The following is a 15,198-nucleotide window of genomic DNA, read 5'->3' on the forward strand; positions in this document are numbered from 1 at the left end:
CTAATACTTTTGCACTTAGCATTGAATAATCAAGTTGTGACCCCTTTACTTTTCCTATTTGGGACCTAAAGAATAGTCGTGCCAAATTTCATGTTTGTATGACATCGGGAAGAATTATATTACATAGGGGTGCTAATACTTTTGCACTTCACATTGAATAATCAAGTTGTGACCCCTTTACTTTTTCTATTTAGGACCTAAAGAATCGTTGTGCCAAATTTCATGTTTATACGACACCAGGAAGTTAGAGAATGAGATTTGGTACATTAAATAGGGGTACTAATACTTTTGCACTTAGCATTGAATAATCAAGTTGTGACCCCTTTACTTTTCCTATTTAGGACCTAAAGAATGGCCATGCCAAATTTTATGTTTGTTCGACCCTGGGAAGTTAGAGAATTAGATTATGTACATTACATAGGGGTGCTAATACTTTTGCACTTAGCATTGAATAATCAAGTTGTGACCCCTTTACTTTTCCTATTTGGGACCTAAAGAATAGTCGTGCCAAATTTCATGTTTGTATGACATCGGGAAGAATTATATTACATAGGGGTGCTAATACTTTTGCACTTCACATTGAATAATCAAGTTGTGACCCCTTTACTTTTTCTATTTAGGACCTAAAGAATGCTTGTGTCAAATTTCATGTTTGTACGACACCAGGAAGTTAGAGAATTAGTGCCGAGTCAGTCAGTGAGTGAGTAATAAGTGAGTCAGTCAGTCAGTCAGTGAGGGCTTTCACCTTTATATGTATAGATTAAACAATAACCATTTTACCACTTTCTTATGCTTTGCTCAATGAACCCTCGTCAGGCCAGCCACCCCAGCCACTGGGCTTGAGAACTCCCATTCCATGCCCTTCAATTCTTATTGAATGCATAGTATGCCCCCAGCAGATACTGAGGAAGAGGCTGGGCATCCTCAAAATCTATATATATATGCTGGTTATACAATAAATGGAGAAGTTAAGCGAATACAGCATTGTGTACCCTTTTATGTTCCCAGACTGCGCTTTATACCCAAATTGTTGACCTTTTTGGTATTTAATGGAATGAAACATTTGTATTTTATTTTAGTCATATTACCATTTCCATGATGAAGAACACCTTAAATTGCTATTACCACACATTGCAAAAAATGACTATAGAGGCTCTCTAAATAATACAACAGTAATACAATTCAAAAATAAGGCTTGACCCTCCTGGATTCCTGGAAGGTATGGCAATGCTGAAGTAGCCAGAGGCAAAGGCTTTACTAAACATAATGTTCAAGTAGGGTACTAAAACTGCTATATACAAACTTACATTAACCCTTTGCAATCCAAGTTTGGATTCAGGATTCCCTAGGGGGCTTTCTCTTTCTGCCATTATACAATGGCGCCATCAGCTGGCTAGAACTAGTACTGCAATATGTAACATGCCAGAGAGGCCCCCCGACAACAGAGCAGCGAGTACTCTACAGTAAGAATACCCTGCCGGACGTCTTCCGACATCGGAGCCGTACAGCCTTCAATCAGAATGTCTTTAGACGTCAGACAGTGGATTGGAAAGGGTTAAGGAAATTGTTCTTTTAGCATTTAACTTATACTTTACTATTGGCACTCCAAAGATAAAGTTGTTATATGTAGATGATAAAGTGTTCTCAGGCTGCTCAGTCATAAGCTCCACCTATATATACAAAGTAAAAAGTCTTTAATTACAATAATTCAGCTTCTAACATCACATTTTACACTATGCATTCATTGCATTGTGGGGTTTACTAGTTACAATGTGATTTCTCTACACATTCAGCAATATTTTTCTCATTATCTGCATAAATTCAGCAAATATTCTTAAAGACTATTAGCTAATGTACACAGGACTTTTCTGTTTATAATATGTTGATTTGGGAATCAAGTGGAACCTACAAGGTATTATGCAGTAATATTTCCTAACAGATGGAATAGGAATGTTTGGTTGGCTTTATACTTCTTGAGGACTTTATTGTGTAATGTCTTTATGTTCATTTAGTGTGTAACACCTTTACATTGTGTTAACTGCTCATTTAATACACTAGGGTGTTCTTACAAGGAAAGCTTCTGTTGCATACACCAAACTTATCCATACAGCTCAATGTACTTGGTATATGCCCCAAATAGTACCCTTTTGGCATAGCTAGGCAATATGCATTGCCATAACCTTTCTTCTTTTTACTGAATTGGAAAATGTAGTCCGCAGCACTTTCCTATACAGAGGGATACAATAAAAGTACACTGCACAGTATACTTTGTTTTACAATGGGAGTCAATGGGCGATATATGCCAATGTACACCTATACAGTGACATAAGTCTCAGTCATCCTTTTTGATTACTCCAGAATTATACTTTTGTGAGAAGTTAAAATGAGATGTGAACAGAACTTTATTTGTTACTATGACTAAGGCCTATAATAGTGTGAAATAAATAAGCAATACATTTTTGTGTCTTTCCTATGGATGTTAATGAGGCTTCTAAGAAAGCCTTGAATATAATATTCATGGATGCAGGAATTTTTATTTTTGTAATCCTTCAATTGTATTTAAGCATCATGGACTGGGCCTTACATTTTGCTGGATGTCCAATCAGTTAAGAAAAGTACAAGCATTTCCTTCTCAGCAAATTAAAACACAGATTTGTCACCATCATCGAACTTACAGTAGATATTTTATTTACCTTTATTAGGCCTTAGTCACACGGGCGCCTCGGCACCCGTACACCGGCGCCGATGCGCCCGTCTGACTGTCAGTGAGAAGACGGACGTACCTGCAGACGGCCGTCTCTCTGAAGCGCTGCTGAAAGAACACATGACCGGCAATGGAGCCGGTCACATGTTCTTTCCTTCAGCGCTGCAGAGAGACGGCCGTCTGCAGGTATGTCCGTCTTCTCACTGACAGTCAGACGGGCGCAACGGCGCCGGTGTACGGGTGCCGATGCGCCCGTGTGACTAAGGCCTTAGACTGTTTTCTGAAAATCCTGCTTTTAACTTGGACTAATGTAATTACTTATTTTTCTTTCCATCTTTCCACCAATGCATATCATTTTTTTCTACAGTTTATCACCTTGCAGCTTTAGTTCTTTCTACACACATTATGTATTTTTGTGTCATTAACTCACTAACTTACTTGCTAACTAAAATGTTTTATTTTGTATTTGGCAAATTATCATAGGTCTAGAAGCCTTAAGAACAAAAGAAAAGATAAATCTAAAGACAGAAAGAGGTATGAATATTTCTATCTTTCACATTTGTGGAAAATCATATTAACCCAGAATCACAATTTATTTTTTTGCAAAACTAAAAAAATAAATAGTTACCACCCTAATGGATGATGGTACTGGTGTACCTTGACACCACCAGAAGTGGTGGGTGTACACCAGTATTAGGCTGCTTGACAGCCAGGTGACGCCCCCAATCCCTGCTTGGCTATTAGCAGCGGGGCCGGCCAGATTGACAGCAGGGGACGGGACGGAGAATGGCAGTGCCAGGGACCTTGACAGCAGGGGAAGAAGAGCAGCGGAACAGCAGAGGAGAAGGCACAGCAGTTGCTAAACAGCAGAGGCTCCTGCGGCGGTGGGAAGATACACAGCAGGAAAAGTAGAGTGCAGGATCTGCAGGGAAGATGGCAGAGCAGCGGCCAAACTTACAGGTGCCAGACAGCAACACAGCACCCGGGTCGGCATTGGGAGCGCTGGCGGCCACCGCAGCAGCAAGGGGTGGGCTTCAAACACGGTCACGTAAGTTCCGGTCAGTGTGGACGGGGAAGGAGTTTTGTCATGAATGGAGGGTTAGGGATAGGGGTTGTTTAACAGTTAGGCATAGATAATGAGCGGTAAATGCTTCCATGTTAATGCCGGCCAGCTCACACATGGAAGGATTTACAGCTAATTACTGTGAAACAACCCCTAACCCTCCATCCATGACAAAACTCCTTCCACGCTCCTAGGACCTTGCAGCAGGCAGGCAATTAGGAGCTTTTCAGCCAATCAGGCACGGGGATGTCACCTGGCTGTCAAGCAGCCTAACAGTGGTGTACACCAGTACCATGGATGATAGCACCTATTTGGATTACCATTCTCCCTAAGATGTCATAACACTTTGCAATGCTATCTATTCTATTTTGTTGACTTTCATTGAAAAAAAGGTTTTCATTTGGACAAATCCTGGCCCCAGACACCACAGGAGACTTGGAAATGGCTATTTTTATCTTTTAAAATATTATCAAGTGGCAATTTATAACCAACTTTCAATCCTGACACAAGCGCCATTATGGATATTTCTTAAATCCACCCATCCCTAGTAAATTCTCTTATTTAAATTTCACTTAATATTCACTACTCACTTTTAATCCCACATAAGAAAAACTTTGTGATGGGTATGCGATCCGCACAATAACCAACAATGGGATAATGGTTCTTTTATTGCAGTATATAACACAGATCTGGTCATGCCCTTGTGAGTTAGTATGATACCCAAGCTTCTAGACATTTCCAAATGAAAGAGAGCAATGCTGTGTTGGTTACTAGAGTAGAGGGGTTACAGCACTCTAGTGATAGCCTTTCTCCCTCTCTGTTCACTATGAAGATATCAGAGTATAGACATGCATCTATCACATATTGATGGCCTAATATAAATTATCCTCTGTAATTTCAAAGCAATGACATGCTTATTTCTTGATATTAGAAAACATGTACTGTATAAGATTATATACACATATCAATGGATTCTTATTGGCCTTCTGTTTCAAAATAAATTAACCCAATAATGTTTTTATAGAAATACATATATTGGTGCTTAGCTTATCAAGCGTATACAGTGGGTGCTCTAAAATACTGTCTGCAATTTCTTTCATTGCTTAATGATTTTTGGCAGATCACATAGTGGATCGACTGTCCGTAGAATCCACAGACACAGCAGTTGTAGTTCTCACAGTGCTTCTCCTTCCTCTGACTACAGTACCTCCAAGTCACCATACAGGTAATTTGTATTACTTTTCATATGTGCAATAGTTTCTATTTTCAGAAGAAGTTGGCAATATAGATGATATTGTCATGGTGAAGGTGTACATAAAAAAGGGCACAAACAAAGGTATGTATGCACTTTTTATTTACAATCAATGCTCATAATGAAGTCCCCATAAAAGATGCAGTAATAGTGCCCCCATATTATTGTTTATGTTAAAGTGCCATTAACCCTTTCCAATCCACTGTCTGACGTCTAAAGACATTCTGATTGAATTCTGTACAGCTCCAATGTTAGAAGACGTCCGGCAGGGTATTCTTACTGTAGATTACTGGCTGCTCTGTTGTCGGGGGCCTCTCCAGCATGTCCCATACGGCAGTACTGGCTCTAGCCAGCAGATGGCGCCATTGTATAATGGCAGAAAGAGAACGCCCCTTAGGAAACCCTGAATCCAGAATTGGATTGCAAAGGGTTAATTCCAAGATGATGTATATACAGTACATAATGTAGGTAATGTCATGCAGGGACAAAGAAAAATATACTAATCATCTCTACGTGTGTAACAGACCGGTACAAAGGGAGAGAGGACCCTGCCCGTAAGAGCTTATCACCTACAAGAGAATGCGGAAGGAGATGGTAGTAGGAATACAAGCTGCTCATATGCAGTGTAGTGGCAGCAGGGTTATTGTAGGTTGCAGATTTTCTGAATAGATAGGTTTTCAGGGTACTTTTGAAGGTTTGAAAGGTAGGGGAGAGTCTTAATTTTTGTGTTAGTGAATTTCCGAGGCTGATACACACATGGGCAGCTAATCAAACCTTTTTGGCTCTGCCATAGTAACATCTCTGCATGTGTTTTTGTTGCAGGTAATGAAGAGACAAAAAAATACCTACATAGGGTTATACTTTGCCAACATAGAGCCAAATGCCAACATAGAGTCATACTTTGCCCTCATGAAGCTAAACAGTGTCCACCTACTGCTAAATTGTGCTCATAGGAAACCAAAGCGTGCCCACATAGTGTTATATTGTGCCCTCATAGTGCCACACAACACCCAAAGAGAGCCTTGCTTTGCCAGTGTAGAATCATGTTTTTCCAACCTTGAGATAAACACACAGTGCCATTTTTGTACCCACATAGATCCAAATAGTGCAGTTGAGAATCAGAATCAGTATTCTGTTTTTTTTACGAATTGGCCACTAGATATACATAAAAGACAATACGCCACTATATAATTAAAAAAAAAATCATAAACAAAAGTAATAATAGTAATGCAGAATCAAAAGAGCCAGACAAATTACTAGTTACTAGACTTACCCTACAATATCCCTGGATAATATAGCAGAGGGATCGTCCTGAAAGGGCGGCCCCGAACCTCCTACGGAGCTGTAATATGCACTTACTAGACAAGATGAAACAGAATACCACTACAATTTCTTATCACTACCTCAGATTCACTGTGGTGCAACAAAACTGGAGGGAAATTTTCATATCATACACCTAGAGATATTATAATTATACTACAAACTAAATTGATATGTGATAAAATATAAGTAATAAAGTGTCAACTGCATAATTACAAAAGCCACATCAAAGATATACTTCATTACCCTCTGCATGTTATAAGAACTCCATTGAATGCGTAATAGGGATCCAGACCACCAGACAGAGAAGGGTAAATAAAGTGCTAAATGCATAATTCTACCAAATCAGAAGTCTTGTATATTAAGATATTTAATAGAGATGAGCGAGCACCAAAATGCTCGGGTGCTCGTTACTCGAGACGAAATTTTTGCGATGCTCGAGGGTTCGTTTCGAGTAACGAACCCCATTGAAGTCAATGGGCGACTCGAGCATTTTTGTGTATCGCCGATGCTCGCTAAGGTTTTCATTTGTGAAAATCTGGGCAATTCAAGAAAGTGATGGGAATGACATAGCAACGGATAGGGCAGGCGAGGGGCTACATGTTGGGCTGCATCTCAAGTTCCCAGGTCCCACTATTAAGCCACAATAGCGGCAAGAGTGCCCCCCCCAACAACTTTTACTTCTGAAAAGCCCTCATTAGCAATGCATACCTTAGCTAAGCACCACACTACCTCCAACAAAGCACAATCACTGCCTGCATGACACTCCGCTGCCATTTCTCCTGGGTTACATGCTGCCCAACCCCCCCCCCCCTCACGACCCAGTGTCCACAGCGCACACCAAATTGTCCCTGCGCAGCCTTCAGCTGCACTCATGCCACGCCACACTCATGTCTATTTATAAGTGCGTCTGCCATGAGGAGGAACCGCAGGCACACACTGCAGAGGGTTGGCACGGCTAGGCAGCGACCCTCTTTAAAAGGGGCGGGGCGATAGCCCACAATGCTGTACAGAAGCAATGAGAAATATAATCCTGTGCCACCGCCATCAGGAGCTGCACACGTGGGCATAGCAATGGGGAACCTATGTGCCACACACTATTCATTCTGTCAAGGTGTCTGCATGCCCCAGTCAGACCAGGGTTTTTTATGAGTGCCCCCCCCCCCCCAACAACTTTTACTTCTGAAAAACCCTCATTAGCAAGGCATACCTTAGTTAAGCACCACACTACCTCCAACAAAGCACAATCACTGCCTGCATGACACTCCGCTGCCACTTCTCCTGGGTTACAGGCTGCCCAACCCCCCCACACGACCCAGTGTCCACAGCGCACACCAAAGTGTCCCTGCGCAGCCTTCAGCTGCACTCATGCCACACTCTGGCCTCATAGCCACACCACCCTCATGTCTATTTATAAGTGTGTCTGCCATGAGGAGGAACCGCAGGCACACACTGCAGAGGGTTGGCACGGCTAGGCAGCGACCCTCTTTAAAAGGGGCAGGACGATAGCCCACAATGCTGTACAGAAGCAATGAGAAATATAATCCTGTGCCACCGCCATCAGGAGCTGCACACGTGGGCATAGCAATGGGGAACCTATGTGCCACACACTATTCATTCTGTCAAGGTGTCTGCATGCCCCAGTCAGACCGGGGTTTTTTATAAATAGTCACAGGCAGGTACAACTCCGCAATGGGAATTCCGTGTGCACCCACAGCATGGGTGGCTCCCTGGAACCCACCGGCTGTACATAAATGTATCCCATTGCAGTGCCCTGGACAGCAAAGGTAATGTCATGTTTAATGCAGGTGGTCTTCGGCCCACACTGCATGCCCCAGTCAGACTGGGGTTCTTTAGAAGTGGACACATGCAGTTACAACTCCGTGTGGACCGACAGCATGGGTGGGTCCCAGGAAGCCACCGGCAGTACATAAATATATCCCATTGCATTGCCCATCACAGCTGAGGTAATGTCATGTTTAATGCAGGTGGGCTTGGGCCCACACTGCATGCCCCAGTCAGACTGGGGTTCTTTAGAAGTGGACACATGCAGTTACAACTCCGTGTGGACCGACAGCATGGGTGGCTCCCTGGAACCCACCGGCGGTACATAAATATATCCCATTGCAGTGCCCAGCACAGCTGATGTAACGTCAGCTTTAATGCAGGTGGGCAAAAAATTAATTGGATTACACTGTAGGCGAGGGCCCAAAAAAATTGGTGTACCAACAGTACTAATGTACCTCAGAAAAATTGCCCATGCCCAACCAAGAGGGCAGGTGAAACCCATTAATCGCTTTGGTTAATGTGGCTTAATTTGTAACTAGGCCTGGAGGCAGCCCAGTTAAAATAAAAATTGGTTCAGGTGCAAGTTTCAACGCTTTAATGAGCATTGAAACGTATAAAAATTGTTTACAAAAATTATATGACTGAGCCTTGTGGGCCTAAGAAAAATTGCCCGTTCGGCGTGATTACGTCAGGTTTCAGGAGGAGGAGCAGGAGGAGGAGGATGAATAGAATACACAGATTGATGAAGCTAAAAGGTCCCCGTTTTTGATGGTGATAGAGAACGATGCTTCCATCCGCGGGTGCAGCCTACGTATTGCTTAGGTATCGCTGCTGTCCGCTGGTGGAGAAGAGAAGTCTGGGGAAATCCAGGCTTTGTTCATCTTGATGAGTGTAAGCCTGTCGGCACTGTCGGTTGACAGGCGGGTACGCTTATCCGTGATGATTCCCCCAGTCGCACTAAACACCCTCTCTGACAAGACGCTAGCCGCAGGACAAGCAAGCACCTCCAGGGCATACAGCGCGAGTTCAGGCCACGTGTCCAGCTTCGACACCCAGTAGTTGTAGGGGGCAGAGGCGTCACGGAGGATGGTCATGCGATCGGCTACGTACTCCCTCACCATCCTTTGCTCCCGCCGACTCAGCCTTGACTGGGGAGCGGTGACACAGTCTTGCTGGGGAGCCAGAAAGCTGTCAAAGGCCTTAGAGAGTGTTCCCCTGCCTGTCCTGTACATGCTGCCTGATCTCCGCGCCTCCCCTGCTACCTGGCCCTCGGAACTGCGCCTTCTGCCACTAGTGCTGTCGGATGGGAATTTTACCATCAGCTTGTCCGCCAGGGTCCTGTGGTATAGCATCATTCTCGAACCCCTTTCCTCTTCGGGTATGAGAGTGCAAAGGTTCTCCTTATACCGTGGGTCGAGCAGTGTGTACACCCAGTAATCCGTAGTGGCCAGAATGCGTGTAACGCGAGGGTCACGAGAAAGGCATCCTAACATGAAGTCAGCCATGTGTGCCAGGGTACCTGTACGCAACACATGGCTGTCCTCACTAGGAAGATCACTTTCAGGATCCTCCTCCTCCTCCTCAGGCCATACACGCTGAAAGGATGACAGGCAAGCAGCATGGGTTCCCCTCAGCAGTGGGCCAAGCTGTCTCTTCCCCCTCCTCCTCATGCTCCTCCACCTCCTCCTCCTCAACGCGCTGAGATATAGACAGGAGGGTGCTATGACTATCCAGCGACATACTGTCTTCCCCCGCCTCCGTTTCCGAGCGCAAAGCGTCTGCCTTTGTGCTTTGCAGGGAACTTCTCAAGAAACATAGCAGAGGAATGGTGATGCTAATGATTGCAGCATCCCCGCTCATCATCTGGGTAGACTCCTCAAAGTTTCCAAGCACCTGGCAGATGTCTGCCAACCAGGCCCACTCTTCTGTAAAGAATTGAGCAGGCTGACTCCCACTGTGCCGCCCATGTTGGAGTTGGTATTCCACTATAGCTCTACGCTGCTCATAGAGCCTGGCCAACATGTGGAGCGTAGAGTTCCACCGTGTGGGCACATCGCACAGCAGTCGGTGAACTGGCAGATGAAACCGATGTTGCAGGGTGCGCAGGGTGGCAGCGTCCGTGTGGGACTTGCGGAAATGTGCACAGAGCCGGCGCACCTTTCCGAGCAGGTCTGACAAGCGTGGGTAGCTTTTCAGAAAGCGCTGAACCACCAAATTAAAGATGTGGGCCAGGCATGGCACGTGCGTGAGGCTGCCGAACTGCAGAGCCGCCACCAGGTTACGGCCGTTGTCACACACGACCATGCCCGGTTGGAGGCTCAGCGGCGCAAGCCAGTGGTCGGTCCGCTCTGTCAGACCCTGCAGCAGTTCGTGGGCCGTGTGCCTCTTCTCTCCTAAGCTGAGTAGTTTCAGCACGGCCTGCTGACGCTTGCCCACCTCTGTGCTGCCACGCCGCGCGACACCGACTGCTGGCGACATGCTGCTGCAGACGCATCTTGATTGCGAGACAGAGGTTTCCTGCTGCTGCACTTGCCTCCCCCTCTGAAGACTTGTCCTCAGTAGGCGTAGCAAACCAGGTGGGGTCAGTCACCTCATCGTCCTGCTGCTCTTCCTCCGAATCCTCTGTGCGCTCCTCCCTTGGACTTACTGCAATTACTACTACCTGATTGATAGACAACTGTGTCTCATCGTCATCGTCCTCCTCACCCACTGAAAGCTCTTGAGACAGTTGCCGGAAGTCCCCAGCCTCATCCCCCGGACCCCGGGAACTTTCCAAAGGTTGGGCATCGGTCACGACAAACTCCTCCGGTGGGAGAGGAACCATTGCTGCCCATTCTGGGCAGGGGCCCGAGAACAGTTCCTGGGAGTCTGCCTGCTCCTCAGAATGTGTCATTGTAATGGAGTGAGGAGGCTGGGAGGAAGGAGGAGCAGCAGCGAGAGGATTCAGAGTTGCAGCAGTGGACGGCGTAGAACTCTGGGTGGTCGATAGATTGCTGGATGCACTTTCTGCCATCCACGACAGGACCTGCTCACACTGCTCATTTTCTAATAAAGGTCTACCGCGTGGACCCATTAATTGTGAGATTAATCTGGGGACGCCAGAAACGTGCCTCTCTCCTAATCCTGCAGCAGTCGGCTGCGATACACCTGGATCAGGAGCTCGGCCTGTGCCCACACCCTGACTTGGGCCTCCGCGTCCTCGGCCGCATCCACGTCCCCTAGGCCTACCCCTACCTCTCAGCATGGTGTATTACCAGTAGTGCAGAAACAGAACGCTGTAATTAAATGTGCCGCTTATTGGCCTGTGGTTGGAGGCTGACTTCACTTATGGAACGCACAGCAGAGCCAGGAAAGAATTTTGCGCAAGCCTGTAGTGAGACGTAGATGCGTATGACTGAGCTAGTGGAATTCACAGCGCAGAAGCAGTCAAGTGTCCAAAGGCCACTAGTAGGCCTTAAGTATTTTGCTTCTATTTTTTTAAAGGCTGAGCTGAGACAGCAGACAGATACTGTAGGCAGCGTATATATGTATACTGTTTTCCTCTGGACAGGATGACGGTGGTGATGTAATGGGCAACGCAGAGCCAGGAAACAATTTTGCGCAAGCCTGCTGTAACACTTAGCTGCATAATAATTAGGACTACTACCCCCAGCAGAGACGCAGTACACTCAAGACAGTCACAGGCAGCCCAAAGATAGTATTTTTCCCAAATTTGTTTGAAAAAGCCCACTGCCTTTATATACAGTATATCTCTTTCACCTTTCCCACTGCCCCTGCCTCACCAGTACTGGCCCTATACTATGTAAAATTACTGCAGACTGTTTCCCTCTGGACGGGATGACGGCGGTTATGTAACGGGCAACGCAGAGCCAGGAAACAATTTTGCGCAAGCCTGCTTTAACACTTAGCTGCATAATAATTAGGACTACTACCCCCAGCAGAGACGCAGTACACTCAAGACGGTCACAGGCAGCCCAAAGATAGTATTTTTCCCAAATTTGTTTGAAAAAGCCCACTGCCTATATAGACAGTATATCTCTTTCACCTTTCCCACTGTCCCTGCCTCACCAGTACTGGCCCTTTACTATGTAAAATTACTGCAGACTGTTTCCCTCTGGACGGGATGACGGCGGTGATGTAACGGGCAACGCAGAGCCAGGAAACACTTTTGCGCAAGCCTGCTGTAACACTTAGCTGCGTAATAATTAGGACTACTACCCCCAGCAGAGACGCAGTACACTCAAGACGGTCACAGGCAGCCCAAAGATAGTATTTTTCCCAAATTTGTTTGAAAAAGACCACTGCCTATATAGACAGTATATCTCTTTCACCTTTCCCACTGTCCCTGCCTCACCAGTACTGGCCCTTTACTATGTAAAATTACTGCAGACTGTTTCCCTCTGGACGGGATGACGGCGGTGATGTAACGGGCAACGCAGAGCCAGGAAACAATTTTGCACAAGCCTGCTGTAACACTTAGCTGCGTAATAATTAGGACTACTACCCCCAGCAGAGACGCAGTACACTCAAGACGGTCACAGGCAGCCCAACGATAGTATTTTTCCCAAATTTGTTTGAAAAAGCCCACTGCCTATATAGACAGTATATCTCTTTCACCTTTCCCACTGTCTCTGCCTCACCATTACTGGCCCTATACTCTGTACAATGACTGCAGACTGAGGACGCAATGCTCTGCACGCCCGATATACAAAAAAAAAAAAAGTTGTGCAACACTGCTCACAGCAGCCTCAACAGTACTGCACACAGTCAGATGTGGCCCTAAGAAGGACCGTTGGGGTTCTTCAAGCCTAAAATAACACCTAACGCTCTCCCTATAGCAGCAGCAGCAGCACTTTCCCTGATCTCTGTCAGCATACATCTGTGGAGAGCCGCGGGCGGGGCAGATTTAAATACTCGGGTGACACCTGATCTCCCCAGCCAATCACTCCAGGGGGGTGGTATAGGGCTGGAACATCACAGGAGGAAGTTGTAATGCCTTCCCTGTCTTTCTATTGGCCAGAAAAGCGCGCAAATGTCTCAGAGATGAAAGTGAAAGTAACTCGAACACCGCGTGGTACTCGTCTCGAGTAACGAGCATCTCGAACACCCTAATACTCGAACGAGCATCAAGCTCGGATGAGTACGTTCGCTCATCTCTAATATTTAATAATCAATAACCTAAATACAATTCGGGAACTGTTCCACATCCAATATTAAAAACATCACATGCCTTGAGAGTTGATCTGGGTAAACTTGGATTGCAGAGAGATTTGCTTTGGGTATAGGCAAATTTCTGAACAATGTAAGTAGATTTAGTATACAAATCCTGCTTAATTTTTACTGCACAGTCTGGTATCCTGAGCACGGGTTGTTTTTATATTATTATGAATATCTTGTCCTGTCCTTTGGTCTCTGTAACGCATCAGCAGTTTTCCAGGAATTTGTGAACAATGTCTTTTGAGATTTGCTTTACATCTGTGCTGTTGTATACTTGCACGATATCCTGATTTTCCCCCCCAGGACCTGTCTAGCTAATGCAGACAAGTCCAAACTGTGTTGCAAAATCTGAGCTAATATGTTCACCAAATTGTTGCATTGTTTCTTTGAATATACTAGGCTGCATTTCTTGAGATACAGCATCTCGGATATGATGCTTCAAATGGACCCTAACAAGCTGTCTGCAGTTCTTGACTGTCCTCGACTGCAGGGTCTGAAAGCAATTCAGCAATTCATTGGGTTTGAGAATTAACATCAGCAGTTCATCCCGCACTTCTCTATCCTTACTGAACCTATCTCTGCGCTCAATAACAAAGGCATGAATGCTAGATAATGTACACAAGAGGCAGAATCAGCCTTTCTGAAACTTAAACTGGCCTTCTCCATGGCTCCTCTTATTTGTCATCTTAATGTCTCCAAGTTGTTTCATCATGAAGTTGACACATCCTCCAACATAAGCTGGAGCTGTTCTCTACCAGAGAAATCCCAGGTGTAAGAATCAAACCTACAAAGTCTTTTCTAAAGCCTTTTTTCCTGCAAAAAAATTACTCTTAGGCCCCCTGTCCACGGGCGTTGCGGTATCCCGCCGCAGGAGCCGCCGCACGGGAGCAGGAGCCAGCAGACGGATCTCCGCGGTCAGCCTATCTAACAGATAGGCTGACTGCAGAGAATTGCAGCAATTCGCAGCATGCTGCGAATTGCCGTCCACAAGCGGAGAATCGCAATGGTTCGCTCGTGGACAGGGGGCCAGTGCTTTCCATAGCAACGCTTCAGACAACGTAAATCGCTGGCGGAATCACGCCCGTGGACAGGGGGCTTTGTCCCTCTGCCTAGTTTTCTATCTGCTACTTAGCTGGCTCAACTTTTTGCTGAGCATATTTTGCCCCTTCATGGATTTCCTCTGCACATTATCTCAAATTGGGGTGTGCAGTTCACTTCCTGCTTCTGGAGGGCAGTGTGCAATTTGCTGTATGTTCAGTTAGGTTTCTCCTTCAATTACCACCCCCATTCCAATTAGCATGTGGAACGAATGAATCAGACTGTAGAGATCTACTTGCACCAACTTTTGTCCTTTTGACAAGGTGACTTGATATCACTTCTGCCATGACCAGGATTTTTACAATAACCATGTTGGTGAATCTGTGGGAGTCTGTTCCTTCTTTACAATCAGTAGGCCCAATCTCGAGTTCCACTTCCAGTGGCTGTAGCTTCAGAGGTGCCACAACCAACATCACACAACAGGAATTCCTCAAAAGAGTTGCCCAGTTGATGGTCAATTTTTTAATTATAAGTGCAAATTTGTTAATACAACAAAATCAGTTCTATTTACCCATTCTCTGTCCCAGTAATCCAGCACTGCAGCCCCATGGTCCTCTTGGTCTTTGTTGTGAAATGGATAAACAGAGGCTGCAGCACTCAGGTAACTTTCTCTTAGCACCATGGCTCCTAGCAGATGATCAGTGATGTCAGGAGAACGGTACTTGACTGCTGAAGCCTCTGATTGGCCACAGTACCAATACTACTCCTGGGGTAATATCTTGGTCTGCATTGAAGACAAGATCCTTATTTGTTGGG

At 45.5% G+C, this 15,198-nt stretch overlaps 1 protein-coding gene across 1 annotated transcript in view; it reads left to right on the forward strand.

Annotated features, from left to right (window-relative positions):
- SRRM3 (serine/arginine repetitive matrix 3) overlaps window positions 1-15,198 on the forward strand; it is a 144,468-nt gene that overhangs the window by 74,958 nt on the left and 54,312 nt on the right. Inside the window, exons 6-7 of the mRNA XM_066575270.1 lie at window positions 3,188-3,238; window positions 4,888-4,992. Of these exons, the coding sequence (XP_066431367.1) occupies window positions 3,188-3,238; window positions 4,888-4,992 (156 nt within the window). The remainder of the gene's footprint in view (window positions 1-3,187; window positions 3,239-4,887; window positions 4,993-15,198) is intronic.

This window comes from Eleutherodactylus coqui, chromosome 1 (genome assembly GCF_035609145.1).
Source record: "Eleutherodactylus coqui strain aEleCoq1 chromosome 1, aEleCoq1.hap1, whole genome shotgun sequence".
Taxonomy (NCBI): Eukaryota; Metazoa; Chordata; class Amphibia; order Anura; family Eleutherodactylidae; genus Eleutherodactylus; species Eleutherodactylus coqui.